Raw genomic sequence first — 27,967 nt, forward strand, 5'->3', positions numbered from 1 at the left:
TGATAGGGAAGAAATTGCTGTTCTCTTACATGTAGCAACGTGCAGGTGGCAGGACCTAGGATAGGGGTGGCTGCAAGAACACTGAGCACTAAGTGGCCCAGGCCTTCTCACCCTCTCCTGAAGCCCACCCACCCGGTGAACAACGCCCTCATCAGCCTGAAGCCCACCCACCCGGTGAACAAGGCCCTCGTCAGCCTGAAGCCCACCCACCTGATGAACAAGGCCCTCGTCAGCCTTCTTTGCAAGGGCTCATTCCCAGTAGCATTGAAATATGCTTGCATCTTTCCGGTTTTCAGTATCAAAAAAGAAAAAACATCCTCTTTAACACCATGTTCCTCTCCAGACACCCCTTCCCTCCCCTTTACTTCTGTTTGTTTTTGGGATTTTTGTTTGTTTGTTTTATGATGTGGGGGTCTGTGTATGTTGCCCAGGCTGGAGTGCCGAGCGCACTGGCTGTTCACATCGTGATCTCTGCTCACTGCAACCTTCGCCCCCACTTCCCCCGGGCTCGAGCAATCCTCGCACCTCAGCCTCCTGAGTAGCTGGGACTGCAGGCACCTGCCACCACACCTGACTTCTCCCCTTCACTTCTTGACCCACTGCAATCTAATTTCTCCTCCACCTTCAACAGAGACTGCCCTTGTCAAATCATAGCTGATCTCCTTTTTTACTAACTCCAGTGGATATTTCTCAGAATTTACCTCCCTTGACCTCTCAGCAGCATTGGAAAGCCAAGGATGACTTTCCATTTTCTTTTTCCTTAGCCTCCGTGCCACGGCCCTCTCCCGGATGTTCACTTCCCTCTCCGGCTCCTCTGCTCCGTCTCTCGTGCAGGCTCCTCTTTCTTGGATCATTCCTCGAATGTGGGTACTCCTCAGACCTCTTCCTTGTCTCTCCTAGCCAATACATTCTACTTAGAGGAGTTCTGCTCCTGTGCCTTCATGACCAGATCCACGTCTCCAGCCTGATCCTTCTCCTGCACTTCACACTCTTAGGAGTATTAAGTCTGTGGTTTGATTTTACCCCACTTGTAAGCTAGTAAGTTAGCTTGTTACTGTTCCATGGATGTTGGCACAAGACTTGAGACTCTTGGGTCAGTGACAAAGGACTTCATTCCTCTTGGCACAGCAGGCAACATGAGCATCAGCTTGTGGGTGACAGTTTCTCCTGCCCTCACCTTTTCCTGGTGATGGGCCCAGCTGGATGCCTGCACAGGCAATGGTTGGCATTACAAAAAGGGAACAGAGCTTTCAGAACAGAGAATTTCAGGGAACAGAACAGGGGATATCTACTGCTTTTATAGCAAGCAGGAAGCAAGCCTGCTCTTTGGCCTGGAGGGAGACATGGCGTCATCTCTCGAGGCTGCTCACTGCGACGTAACCCTGAGAGATGGCCAGGGTTTTCATGGCATACCCAGCAAGAACAAGCATGTTGGAAATTCAGCACGTGCCAGATTGAACTCTTCATCTCCCTCCACCCAAACTTGTTTACTTCCTTTTAAAAATTTTATTTTTATTTATTTTGCACATGTATTGGTATTTCTTTTAGAGACAGATCTCACACTGTCACCCGGGCTGGAGTACAATTGCAGGATCATAGTGCACTGCAGCCTTGAACTCCTCGGCTCAACCGATCCTCCCATCTCTGTCTGCTGAGTAGCTGGGACTACAGGCACATGCCACCACACTCAACTGCTTTTGAAAATGTTTTGTAGACATGGCGGTCTAGCTCTGTTGCCCAGGCTGGTCTCAAAATCCTGGCCTCAAGTGATCCTCCCACCCTCAGCCTCCCAGAGTGCTGGGATTGTAGATGTGAGCCACTGCGCCTGACCTGTTTCTCCTTCTGTTTTCTGAGCTCAGTGATTGATGCAGTCCTTGATATTGGTAACTCATTACCAACTGATAAGAAATTCTTAACTCTTCTGACCTTCCGCTCCCTCATGAAGTCTGACGACTCCTTCCACCTCTGTCTTAGGTTCATTTGCTCTTCTTGCCCCTCGCTGCCTATCCCTGGGTCAGACTGTGCTTCTCTTACGTGTTTAAGACAATTATAGCCTTTTATCATCCAGCCAGAATATTCATTTTATGAAGTTCTAAGTTGTTTTATTTAAAAATGTTTTTAGAGACAGGGTCTTGCTGTGCTGCCCAGGCTGGAGTGCAGTAGCCATTTACAGGTGTGTAATAGCTCACTGCAGCCTTGAACCCGTGGCCTCCAGCTGTCCTCCTGCCCCAGCCTCCCTAGTAGCTGGGACTAAGGTACTTAATTTAAAATGTATGTATTCATTTGTTTGTAATACAAACGATTCAAAAGGTAGATGGTGAAAGGACTTCCTCCAGCCTTTGCCCCTGCCACCTGCTCTCTCCAAGGCATTCTCCACCCTCCAGTGAATGTTACCAGCTCTTCGTGTATCCTGTCAATACTGTACCCAAGGTAGACATTTTATACTCAGGTTACTCAAGTACCGTAGATGAGATTGTGACACAAATTTCCACACCTTACATTTGCTTAATACTTTTTTTTTTTTGAGAAAGACTCTCACTCTGTCGCCCAGGCTGGGGTGCAGTGGCGCCATCTCGGCTCACTGCAACCTCCGCCTCCTGGGTTCAGGTGATTCTCCTGCCTCAGCCTCCTGAGTAGCTGGGAGTGTCTCAGAGAGGAACAAGGAGGCTTCTGTAGCTGACGCAGCACAGTGTAATTCTCACTTTCCCCTTCTCTGCTCTCTTCTCACAGTCTGACTCCTGATGGAAGCTCTTCCCTAGAAAAGCCCTGTGCAGAAAGAGTTTGCATAGTATATCACTTTCCATTTTCTGTTAGCCACATTTTTTTAAGTAAAAAAGAAACAGGTTGTTGAAAGAAAAACTTTAGACGAATGGAATTTAACGGAATTTAATTGAGCAAAGAATCATCTGAGAATCAGTTCACCTCTCCAAGAAAAGGGAAAGTGACGTGCGGGAAATGGAAGCGAGGTGCGGAAGCAGCTGGCCTAGTTACAGCTCGAAGTTGGCCTCTTCTGAACAAGGTTTGAAGCGTTGGCTGTGATTGGCCGAAACGCTGTGACTGGGGCGTGAGTAGGTTATGTCTGTTACAACGTCCAGTTAGGCTGCAGTTCACTATATATGCAGAAACCTCTAGGTCAAGCTTAAAACATGTAAGGAGTCAGCTTTAGGCTAAACTTGTAGGTTGGTGCAAAAGTAATTGCAGTTTTTGCCCTTTTAATGGCAAACCCACAATTTCACACGAACCTAATAATTTAACACAACTAAAATTAATTTTAACAACGTATCTTATCTAACCCAATGTGTCTAAAATGTTATTTCAACATGTAACCAATATTAAAAACTATTAATGAGCTATTTTGCATTTTCTTTTTCATACTAACCTTTTGAAGTCAGTGTGTATCTTACACTGGCAACACATGTCCATTTGTAGTCATCACATTTCAAATGCGTAATCGCTAGATGTAGTTGGTGGCTGCTGTTTGGTCTAGCGCGGGCCTAGAATTTGTCTTTTCCCCCATCTTGTCCCCTTCAAAAATCTTTTTTGTTTTTTGGTAATTAAAAAATCGAGATACCATGGTTGTACATATGTATGAGGTCCATGTGCTATTTTGATAACTGCATACAATGTGTAATGGTCAAGTCAGGGTAATTGGGGTATCCATCACCTCAAATGTTTATCTTTGTGTTGGGAACATTATAATTCTTCTCTTCTTGCTGTTTTGGAAATAGAATAAATTATTGTTAACTGTAATTTTCCTACTGTACTATCAAATACTAGAACTTACTTCTTCTATCTAACTATATTTTTGTTCTTATTAACCCAATTTCTCTTTGTCCTCCTTTTCCTCTTCCCTTCCCAGCCTCTGGTAACCACCATTCTACTCTCTACCTCCCTGAGACCAACTTATTTAGCTCCAATCAGTGTGAGAATGTGAGATTTGTGTTGCCCTGCTTCGAAACTCTTGCCTGCAGTAGGTGTGAGAGTGTGCGATTAGCCGGGCGCGGTGGCACACATCTGTAGCCCCAGCTACTTGGGAGGCTGTGGTGGGAGGATCACCTGAGTTTTGAGAAGTCAAGGCTGCAGTGAGCCGAGATTGCATCACTGCACTCTAGCATGGGCAACGAAAGTGAGACCCTTTCTAATAATAATAATAATAATAGTAATAATAATAATAATAATACCTTTGCTATATGAAAGAAAAAAAAACAAGAAAACAGGGGAAACAAGGAAATATACTTGACGTGAGGATAGTACATGTTTTGTTGGCCCTTCATTTATTAAGAAGAAAGATCAGTAAGTGAAAAGAATCCTATATTCCATAGTTACTGACTTTAGATTTTACTTTTTTTTTTTTTTTTTAGATTTTACTTTCAAGTTGATACTCATTCTGCAACCTCTTTCAGTGAAGAAATTTAAAATTCTTATTTAAAATGTTTTCTTTGTAAACTAGGGAGTAAATATAATACTGCTAAAATTATCCAGAATGGTAAAGAAATTAACTATTCTAGTTAAGTGAATACTTGTGAAATTAAATAAACTTTCAAACATTACAACTTTAATTTTAATACTTTTGAATGGAAGTATTTCGTAATCAATTACACATCCCCTGTCTTAATATTCAGAGAGTACTGAATAGCATCTATACTTTTCTTAGGTTATTTGTGGAATTGAACTACATTATGATGGGGGCAGGGAGAGGTGAATAACTAATATTTATTGAGTAGCTGCTCTGCCAGGAGATGTGCTTTGTTTTATGATAGCTCTTCTTATTTAACCCTTAGTGTGTCCCCCATCCTGGTTCTTAGTGTTTGAAGGAAGTCACTGTGTTTTACCTACCAGGTAGGCTTATGTGCACATTGATTAGGTAGGTGACTTCTCCAATCCAGTAAGTCACAGAGCTGGGATTTGAACCCTAGTGGTTTGGTGCTAGAGGCCATGCTTTTAACACTCTGATACTAATGTCAACTTCACTGCAAAACTCTGCGGTAGACATTATCATCCCCATTTTACAGGTGTGGAAACTGAGGCTCAAAAGAGTTAAGTAACACTTAAAGTCAGTCAGTACATGGCCAGCGTTTCTTTTTCTTTCTAGAACTTTTTTATATTGGCTCAGGCAAGGTGTTTGCCAGTCAATGAAGCCATTTCTTTCATATTTCTTTGGTTCACTTAGCTTCCTTTTTCTTTCCCCAGAAAATATCTTTTATAATCATGAGACAATATTGGAGTGATTTGGTTTCCTATGTTACAAAATATGCTCTGAGATAATTTGGAGAAACATAGCCTTTTCAGAGTTTATTTTCTAAAACCATTGAAAACTTTTTTTTTTTCCCCAGAGAGATTGGAACAATTATCAGGTCATTAGGATGCTGCCCTACTGAAGGAGAGCTGCATGATCTGATTGCAGAGGTGAGTAGGGTGAAAAAGTTTCATTCAACCGGCTCACTGTGTGACAGCTACTCCTTGTAATTAAAAACAATCCTTACCTGAAACTAAAAAAAAATGCCCTGAACTACTGAATGTGCTCAGTGGAAATACTAGGGTAACTATTCATATTAGCCAACCAATAAAATCTGAAAGAGTTAAGAGCAGATCTTGAAGAAATGACTATCAACAAGTAACACAACTGATCAAATAAAGAACCCACTGTGGAAATGATCCTCCCTGTAAAATCAGCTGAAGACAGGTCAGTAGATGCACGGGGCTGACCGTATGCAGAAAGGCTATTGGCAGAGGCAGTAAGGAGTTTTTATTTATTTGGGGAAATAAAACTAACGTTTAGAACAAATGGTAAACTGAATAAAATATTAAGAATGAACTTTACGTTGACCAGAGAGTCTAAGAATTTTAAAAACGAGTCATGCGTAATAGTGGAGATGAGTCCGTGAAGAGAAGGATCGCATAAGGCAGTGGATGAGCAGCCGAGATGGCAGCGCTTCATGCTCCGTTTGACTTTCCAGAAAGGTCTCTGATCTCGTTTCAAATGCAGCATTTGGTTCAACAACAGAGACTTTAAGGGGGAACAAGCTACCTGGCCAGGAGAAGAATCTTTTCAGAATTGCTTATCTAGGCACGAAGATTTGGGTGAAGTCTGGGGATGGCAAAGGGGATAAGAGAGACAGGGAAGGAAGTGGAATTTTATCTGTTTATTTTGCACCTAGCACAGTACCTGCTTGTTCAATATTAAGTTGGAGAGAAGGAATTGTGACCGTAGTGAGTCACTTAACCCCTGTTGAGTATCAGTTTCTCCATAATAATAACTAGTTCAAAGTTTGCTTCAAAGATAAATGAAAGAAGGTACAAGAATACATGTTTTGAATCCTAAAGCATCATATAAAGTTAAGGAATGGAAGATTAGAAAGATGACTCTGCTGCACATATATTACCACCTTGGTGACCAAAAAGCAGTAGCAATGTTTTTAAGCATTTGGAAATGTTCGGTAAGGAATCTAAGTTGTAAGAACACATTGTTTCTACCTTTTGGGGTTCAATAAAGCTGTTTTTACCAAGAGTAAGAGAAAAAGCTTGTTTTTCCTGAATTGGTACTCACATTAAAAAAAGATACTGATTGCTGCCTTAAAGTGTATCTGTACAAAGCTGGAACTAGTGTTAGGGAGAAGCAAGCTGGCACCGTGGAAGAGATAAGAACTAGAGGATGAATTTACAGCGAAATCATCATCATCACATGCTCAGGATAGTAAGTGGAGCAATAATGAAAAATACCTCCGAAGGTCAGAAAAGGAGGATCTCTAGAGTCTAGTCCCTTTATGGTTTGTTTGTATGTTTTAATCGCTATCAGGAGTTAGCAAATCATGGCCCCTGGCCAAATCCTGCCCACCACATGTGCATATAAATAAAGTTTCACTGAAACACAGCTAAACTCATTTATTTGTATATTATCTATGGTTGATATAGAACTACTGACTACACGGGCAGAGTTCAGTAGTTGCAACAAAGAACCTACGGCTTGGAAAGCTCAAGATATTTACCATCTGGCATTTGCAGAAAAAGTTTGCCAACTCCTGATCTATGGGCTTCTGTGCCAAAGTAGACCAAATACCACATCTAATACTAGAAGATCTGAGTTCAAACTCCACAGTTACAACTTAGAGCCATGTGGCCTTCCATGAGCCACTTAATCCTTCAAAGCTTGGTTTCACATCTGCAAAAGGAGTGTAATAATATGAAAGTGTTTTTATGAGGATTAAATTTAATAACCGAGGAATCAACTGTTACTTGGTGGGCATGTAGCACATACTTGAGTTTGCTTGCACTGCAGGTGGCTCTCTAGGATAATATCTCCACTGGTTTGGGCAATTAGCCACAGTGGGTGCTTAGGTCCTAAAGTTTTATTTTATTTTTACCGTTTTTTAGGGACGTGACACAACCTTTGAGAATTACAGATATTTAGAATACTTATTTACCAATAGTGGCCACTGAGCTATTAAGCTCTGTAAATATTTTTCTGTATTTGTATACCAACACAATTTACTCTAATTAAATTATACTGATAAACAGCTTTGGGTATAACTACCTTTTAAAGAACTTTTCTAAATAAATGAGTGGGAAAAAAGCACATAAAAAAGCACAAATTTGATGAATACAAGTATGTATTTGTACATATTTAAATATATTTAATAGTGAATACATATAAACACATTTAGAAAATCAAAGCTCCATAAAGTCAACATCTAGGGGTAAATGTCATATTGCTAAATGTTCTGTAATAGTTTCAGAGATCAAACTATTTAAATGTATGTTTGTATATGCTTTAAAATTGTTCTATAAGGTTGGGGGCAATAGCTCACGCCTGTAATCCCAGCACTTTGGGAGGCCGAAGCAGGTGGATCACTTGAGGTCAGGAGTTTGAGACCAGCCTGGCCAACATGGTGAAATCCTGTCTCTACTAAAAATAGAAAAATTAGCTGGGTGTGGTGGTGCACACTTGTAATCCCAGCTACTTGGGAGGCTGAGGGAGGAGGATCACTTGAACCCAGGAGGCAGAGGTTGCAATGAGCCGAGATCGTACCACTACACTCCAGCCTAGGTGACAGAGCAAGACTCTGTCTCAAACAAACAAACAAACAAACAAATTGTTCTATAAAAAGTTGAAACCTGTGTAAAATTCTCTGGTTGTCATGTACTTGAACTTTAGTGTAGACACATTCTTTTCTCTTCAATTTTTTTTAACTTTCAGCCCTTTGCTTCCTGAAGATCAATTTCAAATCTGGTGTTTCTCTTGAAATAGATCATTTTAAAAATCATTTAACTTTGATCCATACAGTTCATATTGTATAAATAGCAACTTCCTGTAAATCCTTTCTGCCTTTTGGAATATCACAAAAACGGGCAACTGTGAGAAGGATTAGTGAAAAATCTTACTGTCATGTAGGCTACCAAATAATCCTTCTTTTAATATTAAGTTAGAGCCTTCTAGGGTCTTCAGGGTATGGGAGCTGGAAGGAGATAATGGCATTTTCATACAAAATGGAAAGGTTATTTAGAGGTCTATGTCTTTTGAAGGTCCAACCTAAGTGGAATTATGGAGAACTTAAACTAATTACAAAGAAGAACTAAAAGATGATTTAAAAGTAAGACCTGTGTTGGTCAGATTATTGACTCAGGCTTAGGAACTAAGCATGGATTATGACTTTTTATTGGGGTGACCATCTGCAGCCTCCACTTCCCCATCCTTGCCCTTTTTTGGTTGTAGATGTTAGGCAGCACCTCTGTTGGCTGCCCATCTGTTTTGGTCCTAAGCATGCTATGTTCTATTAACCATCTCCACCTTTCCCCTTGACTCCCTCTTCAATCTGTCTGCTCATAATATGAGGCCTCTTAACTTCTGTGCTCAAACAACTCTGCTTGGCCTCTGTTACCTGGGTATGGAAGAGCTGGCTAGCAAATCATTCCATGGATTTAACAAACCCAGGTCTACAATTACCTAATCTAGTCAACCCTGGCCTGCAGAAGACACCATCACAGACTTAGTGACACCAGTGCCTTTCTCACCAGCCTGATGCCCTTGGTGAGCAGTGCGTCTGCGCCCTCCCGTGGAACAGAATCCTCCGGTGAGTCTTCTGACTCATTATGTACCCATTCTGCCCTCCCACTTCTGCCAGCGCAGTTTGCCACTTCACTCAGGGTTTGGTGTCACTCACCTGTTCCAGGTGTCACCATAGCAGCAAGTTAGCCCCATCTCCTAGGGTCCTTGCCAGAGTGTTAAGTCTGTATTCTGAGAAAGTGCCTGAAGTTGATGAATTCTTGCTTATCCAGTTTTATATTCCAGGCCTCTTGGTCAAGCACTCTCATCCAATCCCAGGGGTATTCCCCTAGCTCCTACTTCAGGAGCCAATTCCTACCTAATTCCTTTTGCTATTTTAGTGTATAGTCTTTTTCTTTCCTTATTAGGCCCACCTCTCCCTCAGCCAGATTATGCTGGGATGTAACACTTCATTATTGCCTGGAGCAGCCCATCGGAAGGATGGCCTTGGCTCAAATATGATGGCTAGGATCATCATTCAACTACATTTCCTGCAATTGTAGATTTAAGAGGTTCATTTCATTGGGAGGCTGAGGCGAGAGGATTGCTTGAGTGTAGGAATGAGGCACAATCGTGGCTCACTGCTCTCCAGCCTGAGTGACAGAGCCAGATCTCAACTCTTTCTTTTTTTCAGATGGAGTCTCGCTCTGTTGCTAGGCTGGAGTTCAGTGGCACGATCTCGGCTCGCTGCAACCTCCGCCTCCTGGCTTCAAGTGATTCTCCTGCCTCAGCCTCCCGAGTAGCTGGGATTATAGGCACCTGCCACCACCATGCCCGGCTAATTTTCGTATTTTTAGTAGAGGTGGGATTTCACCATGTTGGCCATGCTGGTCTCGAATTCCTGACCTCAAGTGATCCACCGACCTTGGCCTCCCAAAGTGCTGGGATTACAGACGTGAGCCACCATGCCTGGCCCAGATCTCAACTTTTTTTTTTTTTAAAAAGGAAGAAAATGGAATTTTCATGGCTGCCATAGTTGTCATCTGGAAGAGCTGTAATGCGAACCAGGTGTTCAGTGTCCGGTAGAATATGGCCAAAAGGAGTTGGCTGCTCTGTCTATTTTATTTCTAAACTCATTAGTGCCTACCCCTGGCTTTCAGGATTAGATCAAAGCATAAAACTACTTGGAATGAAATGAAGGTCCTCATCAGATGCAAGGAGTGGGGCAAGAGTGAGCAGAAACGTGACCAGCACATGGTAAAGATAGGTCAGTGATAGATAAGAACTGGGCCAGGCTTACCCTGGAATTCTGTTCTTGGATAAAAAGAGGATACCATGGCAGGGAGACCATGGTAATGATAGTCCTTAACAAAACTGTCCCTTTACATGTGATGGTTGACCTCGACATCTGTGCACAGCCATCATTCTGGGATCTTTGTGATAATCCTGGCAGTCACTGTTTGCCTTCTGGGTTGGACTTCTTTCTATCCCAAGTTTTCCTCTTTCTAGTTCCTCTAGCATTTTAACACATTCTTTGATAGCTTCTTGGAAAAGAGTGCCTTGGAGGTAAAATTTTTGAGATTTGTATGTTTGAAATTGATTATGCTAATGTTTGGCTGGATATAGAATTCTACATTCAATGGATTTTTCTTCATTAAATGGATTTGGATTTTTCAGGTCTTCAGTAAGAGTTCTGAAGGCACTCCTCTTCTTCATGTTCCTGGTAATGCTATTGAGATTGTACAAATCCATTCCGGTTCCCAATCCTTTGTATCTAACCATTAAATTTTTTTTTTCCTGAAACCCTGGACAGTTTTCCCCCCCAGAGTTTGAAATTTCACAATGATTTACCTTGGTGTGAACACATATCTAATGTGTTAGGTACCTGGTGGGCCTTTTCAAACTAGTGATCTGTATCTTTTGGTTTCAGGAAAATTTCTTGCAATTATTTTGTTTTCTTTTTTTCTCTCTTTTGGAACTCCTTTTATTCATTTTTGTATTTCTGGACTAGTCTCTAATATTCTTTTTTTTTTTTTTTTGTATTTTTAGTAGAGACAGAGTTTTTACCATGTTGGCCAGGCTGGTCTCGAACACCTGACCTCAAGTGATCTGCCTGCCTTGGCCTCCCAAATGCTGGGATTACAGGTGCATGCCACCATGCCTGGCTAATTTTTGTATTTTCAGTAGAGATGGTGTTTCACCATGTTGTCCAGGCTGGTCTTGAACGCCTGACCTCAAGTGAGCCGCACGCCTTGGCCTCCCAAAGTGCTGGGATTACAAGTGTGAGCCACTGCACCCAGCCTAATATTCTTATTTTTAACTTATTTTCCATCTCTGTCTCTTTGTTCTCTCCGGTAGATTTCTTGAACTTTCTCTTCCAGTATTTTTATTGAGTTTCTCATTTCTGTTGTGTTTTAAATTTCCAGTAGCTTGGTTTTGTTCTTTGAATATTCTTTTCTAAATAGCATCCTGTTCTTGTTTCAGATCTCTGAAGATAATAGTGGTAGTTTATTTGAAGTTTTCTTCTCTTTGCGTAATCTGTTTTCTCCAAGTTGGTGTCTGTGTCTGTTCTGGTCTTTGTTTTTGTTAGTAGCTTTTCTCCTTGTCTGATAAACCTTGGCTGTCAGTTCATAACAAACATATGCATGGAACTTGTCAACTTTAAACTTTATCACTGGGTAATCTGGGAATCGCCAGCATCAGAGTTTTGGGGATTTTTCTCTCACACAGGCTTGATTCTTAGGAATAGAGTCTTCAATCTTCTACTTGGGAGGCAAAAGCATCTAGCTGCCAGTTCAGACACCTTCTGTTTACACTCTTTAAAAGGTAGATCTCTAAAATCCTGTGGGGATGGAGGGAGGCAGACACGCAGTGGGGAAAACTGAGAGGAGATTTATAGCTTTTCAAACATATTTTACCCTAGTTCCCCTAATTTTAGTTCCTGCTCCCTCACCCTCATTTCCAGAAGTAACCAGTTGTTTTTGAGGATTCTTTACTCACTACTGTCTTGGGTTCAGTTTTCTAGATCTACTAGATTTTTGCCACTCATCCATCTGTTTCGCAGCTTGCAAAATTTTATTTCCATTATGTCTTTTCCTATTCTTCCTAAGTAGGTATATGATTGTTTTAACAAATATTTCTTTACTGCAATTTTAATAAGGTTTGAGAGAGAGTAAAGTTAGATGCAGATATACAGTTTGCCTCCTTAACCCAGAAATTTCATTGACATTGGATTAATCAGAAAATAGCAACAGCACTCCCGAGAAAAGCATTAATAATATAAATCTAAATGAAATATTGTAATAATCTTTAGAAAGAGAGCGTTACTAAATGTTGGAACTAAAACACTGATAATTATAGCATATAAGATGTAATACAAGCATTGGAGTGACTTAAGTATGCGTGTTTAAATATTAAGGGTGACTTCAAAAGAGTAGAAATTGAATGCATAACTTCCAAACTGATATAGAGGATGAAAGAATTAGAGGGCATTCAGTCAGTCCAAAAAGACAGAAAAGAAGCATAGAATAATCAGGTATCTAGAAAACACAAGATAATGGTACTTATAGTCATAATAGGCCAGGCGTAGTGGCTCACGCCTGTAATCCCAGCACTTTGGGAGGCCGAGGCGGGAGGATCATGAGGTCAGGAGATCGAGACCATCCTGGCTAACATGGTGAAACCCTGTCTCTACTAAAAATACAAAAAATTAGCCGGGCGCAATGGTGGGTGCCTGTAGTCCCAGCTACTCAGGAGGCTGAGGCAGGAGAGTGGTGTGAACCCGGGAGGTGGAGCTTGCGGTGAGCCGAGATTGCGCCACTGCACTCCAGCCTGGGTGACAGAGCAAGACTGTCTCAAAAAAAAAAAATTATGATAAATGCAACTGGATTAAGCTCACCAGTGAAAATAAATTGAAATTGGACTTCTGAAAAAATCCAGTATTATAATACATCAAAACATTTCTGCCATCTATACCTTTACATTATAAATCTAACTCTTTCTCATCATTTTCACATCCATTACCTTAGTCCAAGCCTTGTCATTTCTCCATGAATGACTGCAGTGGCATTTATTTACTTACTTTTCAGACAGAATCTCACTCTGTTGCCCAGGCTGGAGTGCGGTGGCATGATCTCTGCTCACTGCAACCTTCACCTCCCGGGTTCAAGTGATTCTCTTGCCTCAGCCACCCGAGTAGCGGGGATTACAGGCACCCGCCAACATGACCACGCCTGACCCAATACATGCATTTTTAAATATTTGAGATGGTATTCAGTCCCTACTCATTTCACTAAGAGAGGAAACCCATGAATAAATGTTAGAGTTTTTTTTTTATGTCTGTGATCAGTGGTTTAATGTTACATTTATACTGTTGAGACGACTGTGATGTCAAAGTGTGGCAGATACTCCCTAGTAACTGTTAAAATAATGTAATGACACTGCTGAGTCATTTGCTACACTTTGCATCTTGGAGGGAAGATATCCTACTACCCCAGGCACACCACAAGCCCCAGACGTCCCAAATCTCCATCTGTCGTTATTCTTAATTGGGTAAGTATCCTTGGATTGTTTTTTCTTTGAAACTTCAGAATTGGCTTTTGAGTTAGTAGAACAAGATCCACATAATCTACACCCTGGTGAAGTGGGAATTTCTATCAGCCTGTACCTGGACTCTAGCATTGAGGTTCTGGAAGAGCTCTGGGACTTCACATCGTTTGGAATTTGACTGTATCAGGTTTCTCAGAGAATGAGACAGGGTGGGAGTAATTATGTTCTTATTTTGACGTAGTTGGTGATATGAAATGTTTTATCTGTTATTTTTCCTACACATCCTGCCTTTGGGAGATGTGGGAGAATGGAATCAATCTGCTCTAATTTTTGTTTATGTTAGAGGCTGGAATTTAATTATAGAGCTGATGGTACTTTGCAGATTAGTTAGTAATGGCTACTATCCAGCCATTACTTTTGAGTAGAATTAGGTAAATTTGGGGGAGTGAGGATAATATTTTGTAAAAAGTGTATACTGAGAGTATTGCTTATTTGTAATTGGTAGAAAGACATTAAATGATGCTAAAACCATGATCAGTAGCAGGAAAACAGGACTCAGGGAAATCTGCAAAAGTGGTTTTTTCTTTATTAGAGAAATAAAATGTGTTTTTATATAGAACAGAAACAATCACGGCAATAGACTAATAAATACGGTTTTATTCCAGATTTCTTATTGTATAGGTAATATCCAGATTACAAAAAAAATTAAATAAATAGGAATTTCCTTTCCAACAATGCCATCACCTTAGTATAATCATTGTTAATATTTTGGTATACTTCCTTACATATTATTTTTCTGTGTAGGTTTTTAACTGGACTGTAATTTTTTGTTGCTATTGCATTCTTTTTTTTTTAGAGACTGGGTGTCACTCTGTTACCCAGGCTGGAGTAGTTTGGCACGAGCTCCCTGCAGTCTTGAACTCCTGGACTCGAGTGAGCCTCCCATCTCAGCCTCCCAAATAGCTGGGACTACAGGTATATGCCACCACTCCCAGCTAGTTTTTTTTTTTTCGTAGAGACCCAGGGCCTTGAAGTGTTGCCCAGGCTGGTCTTGAGCTCTTGGCCTCAAGTGATCCTCCCACCTCAGCCTCCCAAAGTGCAGGAATTACCAGGTATAAGCATGTGAGCCACCACGCCTGGCAGAACTATAATCTTTTTTTTTTTTTTTTTTTTTTGAGACGGAGTCTCACTCTGTTGCCCAGGCTGGAGTGCAGTGGTGTGATCTGGGTCACTGCAAGCTCCGCCTCCTGGGTTCACGCCATTCTCCTGCCTCAGCCTCCCCAGTAGCTGGGACTACAGGCGCCCGCCACCATGCCCAGCTAATTTTTTGTATTTTTAGTAGAGACTGGGTTTCACCATGTTAACCAGGATGGTCTCGATCTCCTGATCCCGTGATCCGCCTGCCTTGGCCTCCCAAAGTGCTGGGATTATAGGCGTGAGCCACCGTGCCCGGCCACTATAATCTTATAGTACAATTCAGTAGGTAAAATTCTGAATCTTGCTTTTTTCCACCTAATTATATCACAAATCATATCTCCATGTTATTGCAAAGTTTTCATTATAAAAATGCATGCTGATTAAATTGCTCAAGAAAAAAAAGGAAGGGAATGATCTCTCTTCTGTACGTCACTCAGACACAACCAGAATGTTTTACCTTTTTCACTCAGTATTAAATCAAAATGATTTTTCCCTTCTGTTATCTAGTTTTTAGAAACCAACATTTTAAGAAAGAAATCCTGTTACAGTATAACATGGATGAAACCTAAGGTATTATGCTAAGCAAAGCAAGCTACAGTTGACCCTTAAACAACATGGGGGTTTAAGGCACCGACCCCCCTGCAGTTGAAAATCCAAGTGTAATTTTGCCTCCCCCGAAACTTAAACCAATAGACTACCATTGGCTGGAAGCCATATCAATAACATACACGATCAGTTAACAAAAATTTTGTATGTTATATGTATTCTTTACTGAATTCTTACAACAAAGTAAGCCAGAGTAAAGAAAATACTATTAAGAAAATCATAAGGAAGAGAAAATATATTTACTACCCAACAAGTGGAAGTGGATCTTCATAAAGCTCTCGTCCTCATTGTCTTCACACTGAGTAGGCTGAGGAGGACAAGGAGATGAGGGGTTCAGTCTTGCTGTCCCAGGGTAGCAGAGACAGAAGACAATCCATGGAGAACTGGACCCATGGATTTCAAACCCATGTTTGAGGGTCACCTGTAGTTATAAATATTAATACACAAATACTGCATGATTCCACTTGGGAGGTATCCAAAAATAACCCAACTCCTAGAAACAGAAAGTAGAGCCGTAGTGGCCAGGGAATGGCGGAGGGGGAAAAGGGGAGCTGCTGTTCAATGAGTATAGAGTTTCAGTTTTGCAAGATGAAAACGTTCTGGAGATCTGTTACACAACAATGTACATGTAGTTATCACTGCTGTACTGTACACTTAAAAATGGTTAAGGTGGGCTGGGCATGGTGGTGCACCCCAATAGTTTCAGCTACTCGGGAGGCTGAGGCTGGAGGATTGCTTGAGGCCAGGAGTTTGGGACCAGCCTGGGCAACATTGTGAGACCCTGTCTCTACAAAAAAATTTTAAAAAATTAGCCGAGCTTGGTGCCTATAGTCCCAGCTACTTGGGAAGCTGAGACCGGAGAATCACTTTTGCCCAGGAGTTTAAGGCTGTAGTGAGCTATCATGGCACCACTGTACTCCAGCCTGGGCAAAAAAATAAAAAATAAACCAATAAAGTATACAGAAGGATGTGCATAGGTTATATGCAAATAGTGTGCCATTTTATATAAGGAAGTTAAGCATTTGCAGATTTTGGTATCCATGAGAAGTCTGGGAACCAATCCACCATGGATACAGAGGGACCCCCATAGTAATATCATTAATATTTTCCATGCCAATGTTCTGCTCTAACAGGAGTGTAATTGCTTCCTAATATTTAATTATATGGCAATAACCATATTAATAAATAGAAACATAATATTCCATTAAATGAATATTCCATATTACATATCCATTCATCTATTGGTAAAGGTTGCTAACAATTTTTAATATCATGGATACCACATGATAAACATTATTTGGATAAAGTATAGGCCTTTTCAGATGTCAGAGGGCCTTGTGAAGCAAGCCGTGGCAGTCATGGGTTACTGAAGGGTTTTAAATGAGAATAACATGACGAGATTTGCATTTTATTTTATTTTAATTCATACTTGTTTTTATTGAATGCGATTGTACTTTAGACAAGCCAGTCTGATGGTAGTAAGAAGTTAGATTGGAGTACTTTATAGTCATCCTTTCCCTGGGTCATATCCAACAGCTTGGAGCCCTTTGTACATTTGGGTAATTTTTTCCTAAATGCTTTTATTTATCTCTTTTATTCAGTAAAACTTAATTGCCATGTTTCTATTATGCTGTGGGTAGAATGTATGAGCCCCTCCAAAATTCATATGTTGGAGCTTAACCACCCCCAATGAGATAGTATTAAGAGGTGGAGCCTTCGGGGGCAGTTAAGTCAAGAGGGTAGATCCATCATGAACAGGATGAGCAATGCTATAAAAGGGCTGGAGAGAATGAGCTAGGCCCCTTTTTGCCCTCGCGTCCCTTCCACCACATTAGGACACAGTGCTCATGCCCTCTGGAGGCCACAGCATTCAAGGCCCCATCTTGGAAGCAGAGACCAGGCCTTCACCAGACACCAAGTCTGCTGGTACCCTGATCTGGGACTTCCCAGCCTCCATAACTGCAATACATGTATGCTGTTTATACATTTATCCAGTCTAAGGTACGTCATCATAGCAGCACAACTGGACTAAGACTGAAATTGATCTTTGTGGGATTGTTGCTCTAACAAATACCTGAAAATGTGGAAGTGGCTTTGGAACTGGCTAATGGGTAGAGGCTGGAAGACTGAGGTGTGTGCTAGAAAAGCCTGGATTGCTGTGAACAGAGCACTCATGGTGATTCTGGTGAGAGCTTAGAGAAGAGATCTGTAGAGAGAGCCTAAATCTTCTTAGAGATTATCTAAGTAGACAAGAACAGAATGTTGGTAGAAATATGGATGGTAAAGCCAATTGTGTTGAGCTCACAGACGTAAATGAGGGATGAGGTATTGGAATCTGGAGGAAAGGACATCGTTGCTATAACACGGCAAGGAACTTGTCTGAATTGTGTCTGCGCCTGTGCTTTATGGAAGGCAGAACTTAGAAATAATGAACCTTGGATATTGAAATTGTCAAAGAGTTTCTAAAAGTGGTAGGTTCCTGGCATTGACACTTTTACACATTGCTAATAGCAGTAAAAAATGGTGGTATTCATACTCCCTTCCTGGAGGGCATTTTAGCAATACTTATCAACAAGCTAAAAAAAATGTACAAGCTCTTTGATCAGTTTCTGGAGGAGATACTGTTATTGGGAACAAACACAAAGATTTTACTTCAAAGGTGTTAGTCACACTGTTGTTTGTAACAACAACTGGAGACAACCTGAGTGTCCATTAACACAAAAATGGTTGAACAAACCTTGGTCTGTCTGGATTGGAATGCTGTGTAGTCACTACAAGTATGTTGTAAAAGACTGATGCCGCCACACGCCTATGAGAGTGGATAAAATCCAAAGCACTGACAACAACAAATGCTGACAAGAAAGTGGAGCAGCAGGAGCTCCCCTCCCCCACTGGTGAGGACTTACCACGTGACCCAGCAGTCCCTCTCCTTTTACTTATGCAAAGGAATTGAAAGTTAGGGCCACACAAACACCTGCACATGGATGCTTACAGCAGCTTCATTCATAATTGGCAAAACTTGGAAGCAATCAGATGTCCTTTAGTAGGTGAATGGATAAATCAACTGTGGTACATCCAGACAATGGAATATTATTCAGCACTAAAATGAGTCATCAAGCCATTAAAATACATTGAAGAAATCTTTTTTATTTCTTTTTTGAGACAGGGTCTCACTCTGTCACCTAGGCAGGAGTGCCAGTTCTCCCACCTCAGCTTCCCAAGCAGCTGGGGTTATAGGCACATGCCATGCCCAGCTAATTTTTTAAATTTTTGTAGAGATGGGCTTTCGCCATGTTGCCCAAGCTGATCTCAAACTCCTGGCCTCAAGTGAGCCTCCCACGTTGGCCTCCCAAAGCGCTGGGATTACAAGCATGAGCCCCCACACCTGGCCTCAGAGGAGTTTGAGGGCAGTGAAACTCCTTTGTGTGATACCATCATGGTGGAGACTTGTTATGCATTTGTCCAAACCCATTGAATGTACAACACCGAGAGCGATATGGTTTGAATATTTGCCCCTGCCCAAATCTCATGTTAAAATGTAATCCTCAGTGTCAGAGATGGGACCTGGTGGGAGGTGGGAGCTGTTTGAATCACGGGCGAAGATCCCTCATGCATGGCTTGGGTCATCCCCTTGGTGATAAATGACTTCATACAAGCTCTGAGTTCACACAAGCTCTGGTCATTTAAAACTGCGTGGCTCCTCCCTCCGCACTCTCTCTCTTGCTCCTGTTCTGGCCTTGTGATGTGCCTGTTGTCCCTTCACCTTCCACCATGACTGGAAGCTTCCTGAGGCCTCCCAAGAAACCAAGCAGATGCCAGCACCATGCTTCCTGTACAGCCTGCACAACTGTGAGCCAACTAAACCTCTTTTCTTTATAAATTACCCAGTCTCAAGTGTTTCTAGCAATACAAGAAACAGCCTAATACAAAGAATGAAGCCTAATGTAAACTATGAACTTTGGTTAATAAAGAGGTATCAATGTAGTTTTATTTATTTTTCATATTTTTTGAGACAGAGTCTCTGTTGCCCAGGCTGGAGTGTAGTGGCGTGATCTTGGTTCACTGCAACCTCTGCCTCCCAGGTTCAAGTGTTTCTCCTGTCTCAGTCTCCCGAGTACCTGGGATTACAGGCATCACAACCACACCCAGCTAATTTTTGTGATTTTAGTAGAGATGTGGTTTCACCATGTTGGCCAGGCTGGTCTCAAACTCCTGGCCTCAGGTAATTTGACCACCTCGGCCTCCCAAAGTGCTGGGATTACAGACCTGAGCTACTGCCCTGGCCAGCTTCATTAATTTTTAACATATATACCACTCTGGTGGGGATGCTGATTGTAGGGGAGGCTGGGGATGGGGAGAGCAACCCAGGGGAGGGGGTGTGGTATGTGGGAACTGTCTGGACATTCTACTCAATTTTGCTGTGAACCTAAAACTACTCTTAACAATCTCAAGTTTATTAATTAAAAAAAAAGACTAATGGCTTGATAAGATGTTCACAGTGTGTTAAGTAAAAAAATAAAAAGAGGCTAGAATTCTATTTCTTGCTAAAATATATATATACACATTATATATAATACATATACAAATATAATATGTGGATATAGCATTGTATTAATGAATATAAAACTACAACACAGCTCTCCAGCACTGTCTATACGGAAGGGATCTGTAGATGACAGGATCAAATCCCAGAGTGATTTGTATTCTTTGTGCTCTTCTGTGGTTTTCACTGTTCCACAAAGAACACGTATTATTATTATTAGCTCTGTAACAAGAACAAGAAGAAAAGAAAACTGCATTGTATCGTTCAAAAAGTTGTCTCGTGGTCACGAAGACACTATTGAAGATGCATGTTGAAAGTCTCAATGAAGTTGGTTTTTGCAATGTAAAAATAAAAAGCGATATTTTTAAATTAACGTTGTTACATATGTGATCTTAAATATATCTGTGGACGTAGTAAAGTTTATATATTTAACTTGACCAAAACTCCTTTAGGGGATTTTCTTATTAGGGAAAGGAGGCTCACTTTTTTTCATCACTGTATTCAGATATTTATTGTGTTAACCACTGCTCCTTTGCTTAAATTAATTGCAACCCAGAATAAAACTTTTCCTCCAATCATATTGCAACACAGCTTTCCATCATTGTTTTTGGTCTGAGTGGGGTTGAAGAGTACGTTAGTGAGGTGACTGTTCCAACACCTGCTGCCTCTCTCAAATACAAGAAAACCCTACTTGGCATGGGGAGCGGCACTCACACTTCGGTAGAGAAACTGGAGCTGGAGAGGATGAAACAATGAGTGTAGCTGGCGCCCCTGAAGCCCCACCCTCAGAGGATTCAAACAGGGAAATTAATGGCCTGACAGGCACTGATGCAACCTTTCCCCCATCTCTTCAAATTGGAGAAACTCTCAGTTGGAAGGGACCTTACTAAGTACCGGATTTAGCCACCTGTTGATTCTTAGAATCTCTGATGATCCATCTATTTTTAACACTTGCACTGAAATAGGAAAGGAATTTATAACCCAGAAGGCACGTGTAGTCTTATGGTTGCACAACAGCCTCTGGAATCTTTAGAATAAATAATTTTTCCAAAGTAAGTGGCTTTAAATTTTTTTCTTTGTAAAGACAACATTTTTGGTAAATGCCAAATTTTTGTGATTTTATTCTATCCAAGGTAGAGAAGTATTTTCTAAATTGTGTTTGTGTTTTGGTTTTGAAACATAATTATGTCAAAATTTGTATATATACTATTTAGAGCCTAATGTGAACTATCTCGTGGTTTTTATATTTTTCACTACAAATAGTTTTAAAAAATTCGCATGTATATCTCATTTGGTGACCTAGAACTAGTTGAAATGTAGATGCTTTATAAACCATCTTAACTACTGACATTATCTTGTTTTTTGTGAAGCATGAAATAGTTCAGTTTATTGACTGATTGTTATGTCACTGGGGAGAAATGAATTTTCATGGTGTGTTTTATTGTGCCTATTCAGTGGGTTCAGCATTAAAATAAATTAATGCTCTTATGAGAAAAGAGATGGCCTGATGATTTATCGATGGAAATGGAAGAACTCCAGGCTGTGATCCCATCAAAACACCTGACTGACTCTGACGCCCTCAGATAGGCACTTAACCTCTCTGTGCCTGTATTTCCTCAAATCCCAAATGGATTAAGAAAATTGATTTAGACCAAAGTAGAGTGAGAAGCACAGTATTTGCCACATGCTTTGAGGCTGAGATAAATGTTCATAGTATTAAAAAGTCACACCGTATTTACTGAGATGGCTGCACATTGGGGAAGAGGAAGCAGAGAGACTGTGGCGTGCCCGAAGGCACTGTGTGAGCCTCCAGAATTTGGGCCCCTTTGTGTGGCAATGAAGGCAGTATATTTTCTTCAGGTCACCTACTCCACCTTAATTCTTTGGAGGAGGAGAAGCCAGGCGTATCAGGGCCTTGGTTTTCCAGGTGAGCATCTGCTGGCACACTATGAAGATGAATTCCCTGCAAACGGTACTTTTAGCAGGCTACACTCGAGGGGTCTTCCGGCGAAGACATTTTTCCTTTACATGCATAAATGCTGCCTGGGTTACTTTTAAATCACCACTCCACATTGGCCCTTCTCTTAGAAGAAACAAACTAGATTTAACTTACTTTGTCTCATTCATGTTTGCAGTAACAGGATGTACTTGTTTTGTGAGTTTCTTCTGTCTTTCGAAGGGAGGGATGTGAAGTTTGGTGGGTATTTGTTACTCTCGCCTTTTTTTCAGTCCAAAGAGGCCATGTGGGGAAACAGCAGAGGTGGAGGCATCACTGCTAACCCACATACCCTGTCCTCTAGACATGGGGTGAGGCAACAAGGGGTGAGGGAGAAGGTATTAAATGTGCCTAGCAATTCCATACATTATCTTATTGAATTGCCACATTCCGTGTGGCATTTTACGGATAGGTGACAGAGGCAAACTTCTGTATAAACAGGTGGGTCTACATGGTGGGTCAGTGAGGATGTGCCTGAAATTTCAGCACCGGTGATTGAGTCTTTTAGGAAAAAGTGTCATTGCATGTCATAGAACCAGAAATGTATACACTGCTGGTAGAAATCATCATCATCATCATCATCGTCATCATCATCATCATCATCGATTCTCACAGTTCACAGAGCACCTTCATATCTCATGGAACATCATCGTCGTCATCGTCATCATCATCGACTCTCACAGTTCACAAAGCACCTTCATATTTCATGGAACATTGTCATCATTGTCATCATCATCTACTCTCACAGTTCACAAAGCACCTTTGTATCTCATGGAACCTTCACAACCATCCTGTAGGTTACTGTTCCCCCTGTATTAGACATGAGCATGCTGAAGCTAGAGGATGAATTTTAATAACATTCTTAAGTATTATTGGTTTAACATGGGGAATATATTGTGATTTTTCTCTATAAGAAAGGTAATGTCTTTTTAAATTATTTATCTATGTATTTACTTTTCATACCTAGTCCTGTAGAACATCTATTTTTTAAAAAAGATTCTAACCAATACAGAAAGAAGTCAAGTGAATTTTCCCAACACGACTTTGATTAAATGAAGAAATGCAATGACTTTGTAGTCTTTTCATACCTGTCTGATATAATGTACGGAATCTTTCTTGAATTCATTTCAGTATAATTGAGTTTTCTCCTGGAGAAAATAGGTTTAGATTGCACCATTTTTTCTGCATTTCTGCATCAACTCTGTGAGATAGTTTGTTTTTTTTTTTTTTTTTTTGAGACAGAATCTTGCTCTGAAGTGGAGTGGTGTGATCTCTGAAGTGGAGTGGTGTGATCTCGGCTCACTGCACCCTGCATCTCCTGGGTTCAAGAGATCCTCCTGCCTCAGCCTCCCGAGTAGCTGGGACCACAGGTGCACACCACCATGCCCAGCTAATTTTTGTGTTTTTAGTAGAGATGGGATTTCGCCATGTTGGCCAGGATGGTCTCAAACTCCTGACCTCAGAAGATCTACCCACCTTGGCCTCCCGAAGTGCTGGGATTACAGTTGTGAAATACAGTTCTGAATTCTGAGTATCTGCTCTGCTTGATGATAGTGATTCAAACTTGATCAGACTTCTGCTTGATGATAGTGATTCAAAGTCTTTGGATAAAAATATGTCATATATATTTAGAATATATGTTAGTTATAATGTTTGTCAGAGCTGCTTTGATAGTGCACCACACAGAGTGGCTTAAACAATAGAAATGTATTGTCTCACAGTTCTCAAGGCTGAAAGTTTAAGATCAAGGTATCAGCATGATTAAACATCTACCCTATACTTCTTGTTCTTTTTTATGACATTGGAATATACCATATTTGAAAAATGCATTTTAGAAAAACTAATGGAATCCAAAAAAGTTTGGAGTTTAGTGACTAATAATATATTAATATTGATTCATTAGTTATGACAAGTGTGCCATAATAATGTAAGAGTTAATGATAGATGAATTATATCACAAATGAAATTACAAATTATATTACAAAGCAATAGTAATCAAAACAGTGTGGTACTGGCATAAAAACAGTCATATAGACTATTGGAACAGAATAGGAAGCTTATAAAGGAAGCCATGCATAAATGGTCAGCTAATTCTCAGCAAGAGTGCCAAGAATACACCATAGGGAAAGGATAGTGTCTTCAGTAAATGGTGATAGGAAAACTGTTATTAACATGGAGATGAATGATATTGAATCCTTATCTCACACCATACACAAAAAATGAACTCAAACTGGATTAAAGATTTAAATGTGAGACTTGGAGCCATAAAACTAGAACAAAACATAGGGAAAATACTCTTTGACATTGGTCTGGGCAATGATTTTTTGAATATGATACCAAAAGCACAGGCAACAAAAGCAAAAATAAACAAGTGGGACTACGTCAAACTAAAAAGTTCCTGCATGCAAAAGAAACAAGCAGCAAAATGTAAAGGCAACCTATGGAATGGGAGAAAATATTGCAAACCATACATTTGATAAGGGGTTAATATTCCAATACATATAAGGAACTCAGACAACTCAGTTGCAAAAACAAAAATGACCTAATTAAAAAAAAATGGAAAAAAAGGACCTGACATTTTTTCAAAGGAGACATACAAATGTCCGACAGGTATATGAACATCATTGTTCATCAAGGAAATGCAAACCAAAACCACAATGAGATATCACGTCACACCTATTATAATGGCTACTATCAAAAAGACAAAAGTGTTGATGAGGGTGTGGACAGAAAGGAACCTGTCGGTGGGAATGTAAATTGGCACAGACACTATGGAAAACACTATGGTGGTTTCTCAAGAAACTAAAAATAGAATTACCATATCATCCAACAATCCCACTTCTGGGTATAAATCCCAAAAGAAATAAAATCAGAATCTCTTAAGAGCTAGCTGTATTGCTATGTTTATTGCAGCATTATTCACAGTAACTAAGATATGGAAACAACATATCTATAGACAAATGAGTGGATAAACAAAAGGTGTGTGTATATGTACATATGTAATGGAATATTATTCAGCCTTAAAAAAAGGAGGTCCTGCTATTTGCAACAACACGGATGAACTTGGAGGACATTATGCTAAGTGAAATAAGGTAGACACAGAAAGACAAATACTGCATGATCTCTGTTACGTTTTCAAAAGTCAAACTCATGGAAACAGAATAGATGGGTAGTTAACCAGACGTGAGGGTAGGGGAGATGGGAAAATGTTGGTCAAAGGGTACAAGCTTTCAGTGATAAGAAAAACAATTTCTGATGTACAGCGTGGTGACTATGGTTAATAATTATTCTATTCTTGAAATTTACTAAGAGAGTAGATCTCAAGTGTTCTCCCCATACATACAAAAAAGGTAACTAGTGAGTCCATGGATATGTTAATAAGCCTGTGTGGTAATCATTTCACAAGGTATATGTATGTCAAAATGTCATGTGGTACACCTTAAATATATGGAATTTTTATTTGTCCATCATACCTCAATAAGACTGGAAAAAAAATAGAGGAAACTGAATGACAGGTATATGGGAACTCTGTATTGTATTTGGAACTTTTCTGTATATCTAAAGCTATTCTAAAATCAAAAGGTTATTCAAATATAAACATCCTTTTATAATATAAAATGGTGTCTATATTAAACATTCCATGAATGCTGTACTTGGAATTATTATGTAATTATATTGTTTCTAATGCCATTGCTTATACATGTTTTTGTGCTCAAGAACAAATTGGATATGGCCTCTAGAGGACAGTGTTGGGTCATAGAAAGATGTTACAATTTCTGCCCAAGTTGAAGATGGTCATAACCATTTTTCTTCTTATTTTCTAACCACAAGGCCTGTTTATTCATTGTCCCTCTTTAAAAACAACAATAACAAAGAACATTTATGACTTGTCCGCTATTCTGACTAGTTGGCTGTTTTGTTTTAACTTATTTTCATGTAATTTTGGTTCCACAAAGATCTATTAGGCGAGAAAGATCTGCGGAGATTGCACCATAATCTTCACATCCCTGAGGGTTTGTGAAAGTCATGAGGGAACCCGGGGAAGCGATATGAGGCATATATTATGTGTCATTTGTGAGTTCTTCCATGATGGAGATGGAATTATAGAGTTGAACTTCCTTTGGAACAACAAACAACAGTTTGTAGCTTGATCAGGGTGCATGTAAGCAAAAAGGGGTTTTGATCTTTTAAAGGTTGAGACCCCTGCTCTACAGTGGTTTGTTGGTGGTGGGAAGAAAGGAAAAAAACCATTGCTCTCGCTTCTGGAGCAAATTTCTGGAGTAACCAGAATAGCAACTCAACATTTTTATTTTAAAATTCCTCCTTTGGAGATAACCTCATGAGATTTACATTGTATTTGTCCGAGGCTCCTGAGTAGGGAGTTGCAGAGTGCTACTCAAGTGCATCAGAGCCATGTGAACATTAATTTGCAAAATGCTCACCTTGGACCTAGAGGCAACTGAGAACAATTGTTCATGAATGGATGGACTCAGAAATTCTGAAACACACAGTTCTGTCGTTGAGTTCATTGCATTTTCTGCTGAGAGTGGAGTCTGAGGGTTCCACCATGCTAGGTGTGAATCTAGTATAAACATGAAAAAATAAGAGTCATTTGGATGATGGTGTGTTGCACTTAGCAGCAACCTATAGTGTTTCGTTTGTTTGTTTGTTTTCGCTCAAAGAATAAATCTGTCCAAAGCTCATCTGCTGAATTGGGATCTATGAGCCTTTTAATAGGATTTTTGAAAGGGAGTGGAAAATTTACAGCTCCTTATAGATAGCCTGACATGAAAGTTAAGGTCAATGGTGTTTTGTTCAGCCACTCCATCCAAGTCGAACCCAGGGGCAGGGATCTGTTTCGTTCTCATTTAATAGTGCCAAGTGCCAAACTTTCTCTTTCTCAGGTATAGTCTTCTAATCTCGTGGTGGTGTGACAAAGTTCTATTTACCATGTAGGTACTTAATGCATATTATGATGATTTAAGATGTAGTTGGTCCTTGAGATGGTGATTGGTCCCCTAACCTGATGCCTCATTCAGGGTTCCTTATCAGGGAAAAGCATCACCTTATCCCAGTGGTATAAGTCAGAATCTTGGGAGTCATCCTTGAATCCTCTGTTTTTTCCATCCTTATTCATAATGAATGCAGGACCAGGTCCTATCAATGTCACTTCTTAAAATATTTTTTGAAGCCATCCATTTCTCTCTCGATGGCCGTCACTCCAATCTATGCCCTTGTCATATCTGCTTGGACTACTAAAGAAGCTGCCTCACCCTCAACCAGTGTCCTCTTTCAAAACCTGCATCTATGAGACCGTCACTGATTTCCCATTGTTCTTAGGCTAGCAACCTTATCACTGTCGTGGACAAGAAGGCCCTGCCGTCTTGCCCCGTCTCTCTTTCTAGCCTCGTCTTGAAGGCTTCTCCCTGCCCCTTGTACTGCAGCCTCCTAGCCTCCCATGCGTCAGCACAGAGTCTCAGCATGTTCAGTTTCCTCTAGGTGACTGTCTCTCCCCAGCTGTCTCTGTCTCGTCACCTTCTACTCATCCTTTCTAAGCCAGCTGGAGTGTTATTTCCTCATGGATGACTTCCCTGGTCTCCTGGTCTAAGAAGTGTTCTCTTTCTTTCTTTCTTTCTTTCTTTATTATTTTTTGAGATGGAGTCTCACTCTGTCGCCCGGACTGGAGTACAGTGGTGCGATCTTGGCTCACTGCAACCTCCACCTCCCGGGTTCAAGTGGTTTTCCTGCCTCAGCCTCCCGTGTAGCTGGGATTACAGGTGTGCACCACTACGCCCAGATAATTTTTGCATTTGTAGAAGAGATGGGGTTTCACCGTGTTGGCCAGGATGGTCTCGAACTCCTGACCTCAAGTGATCCACCTGCCTTGGCCTCCCCAAGTGCTGGGGTTACACCACAACGCCCGGCCCAGTGTTCTTTACTGACTGTTCTTACAGACCCATGCTCCTTCCCCTCATTGTGCTTACATCAGTTCACAGTGTATTTGTGTTGTGTTTGATTAATGTCTGTCTCCCTTATCAGAGTATCAGCTGTGTTCAAGTTGAATGATGAAGAGAAATCTTAAAAAAATAAAGTACCA

The 27,967-nt window shown here is 40.6% G+C and overlaps 1 protein-coding gene across 1 annotated transcript in view; it reads left to right on the forward strand.

Annotated features, from left to right (window-relative positions):
• EFCAB2 (EF-hand calcium binding domain 2) overlaps window positions 1–27,967 on the forward strand; it is an 84,713-nt gene that overhangs the window by 51,013 nt on the left and 5,733 nt on the right. The window contains exon 3 of the mRNA XM_011981180.1: window positions 5,334–5,406. Within this exon, the coding sequence (XP_011836570.1) occupies window positions 5,334–5,406 (73 nt within the window). The remainder of the gene's footprint in view (window positions 1–5,333; window positions 5,407–27,967) is intronic.

The sequence above is a fragment of the Mandrillus leucophaeus genome, unplaced genomic scaffold (assembly GCF_000951045.1).
Source record: "Mandrillus leucophaeus isolate KB7577 unplaced genomic scaffold, Mleu.le_1.0 Scaffold220, whole genome shotgun sequence".
In the NCBI taxonomy this organism is placed as follows: Eukaryota; Metazoa; Chordata; class Mammalia; order Primates; family Cercopithecidae; genus Mandrillus; species Mandrillus leucophaeus.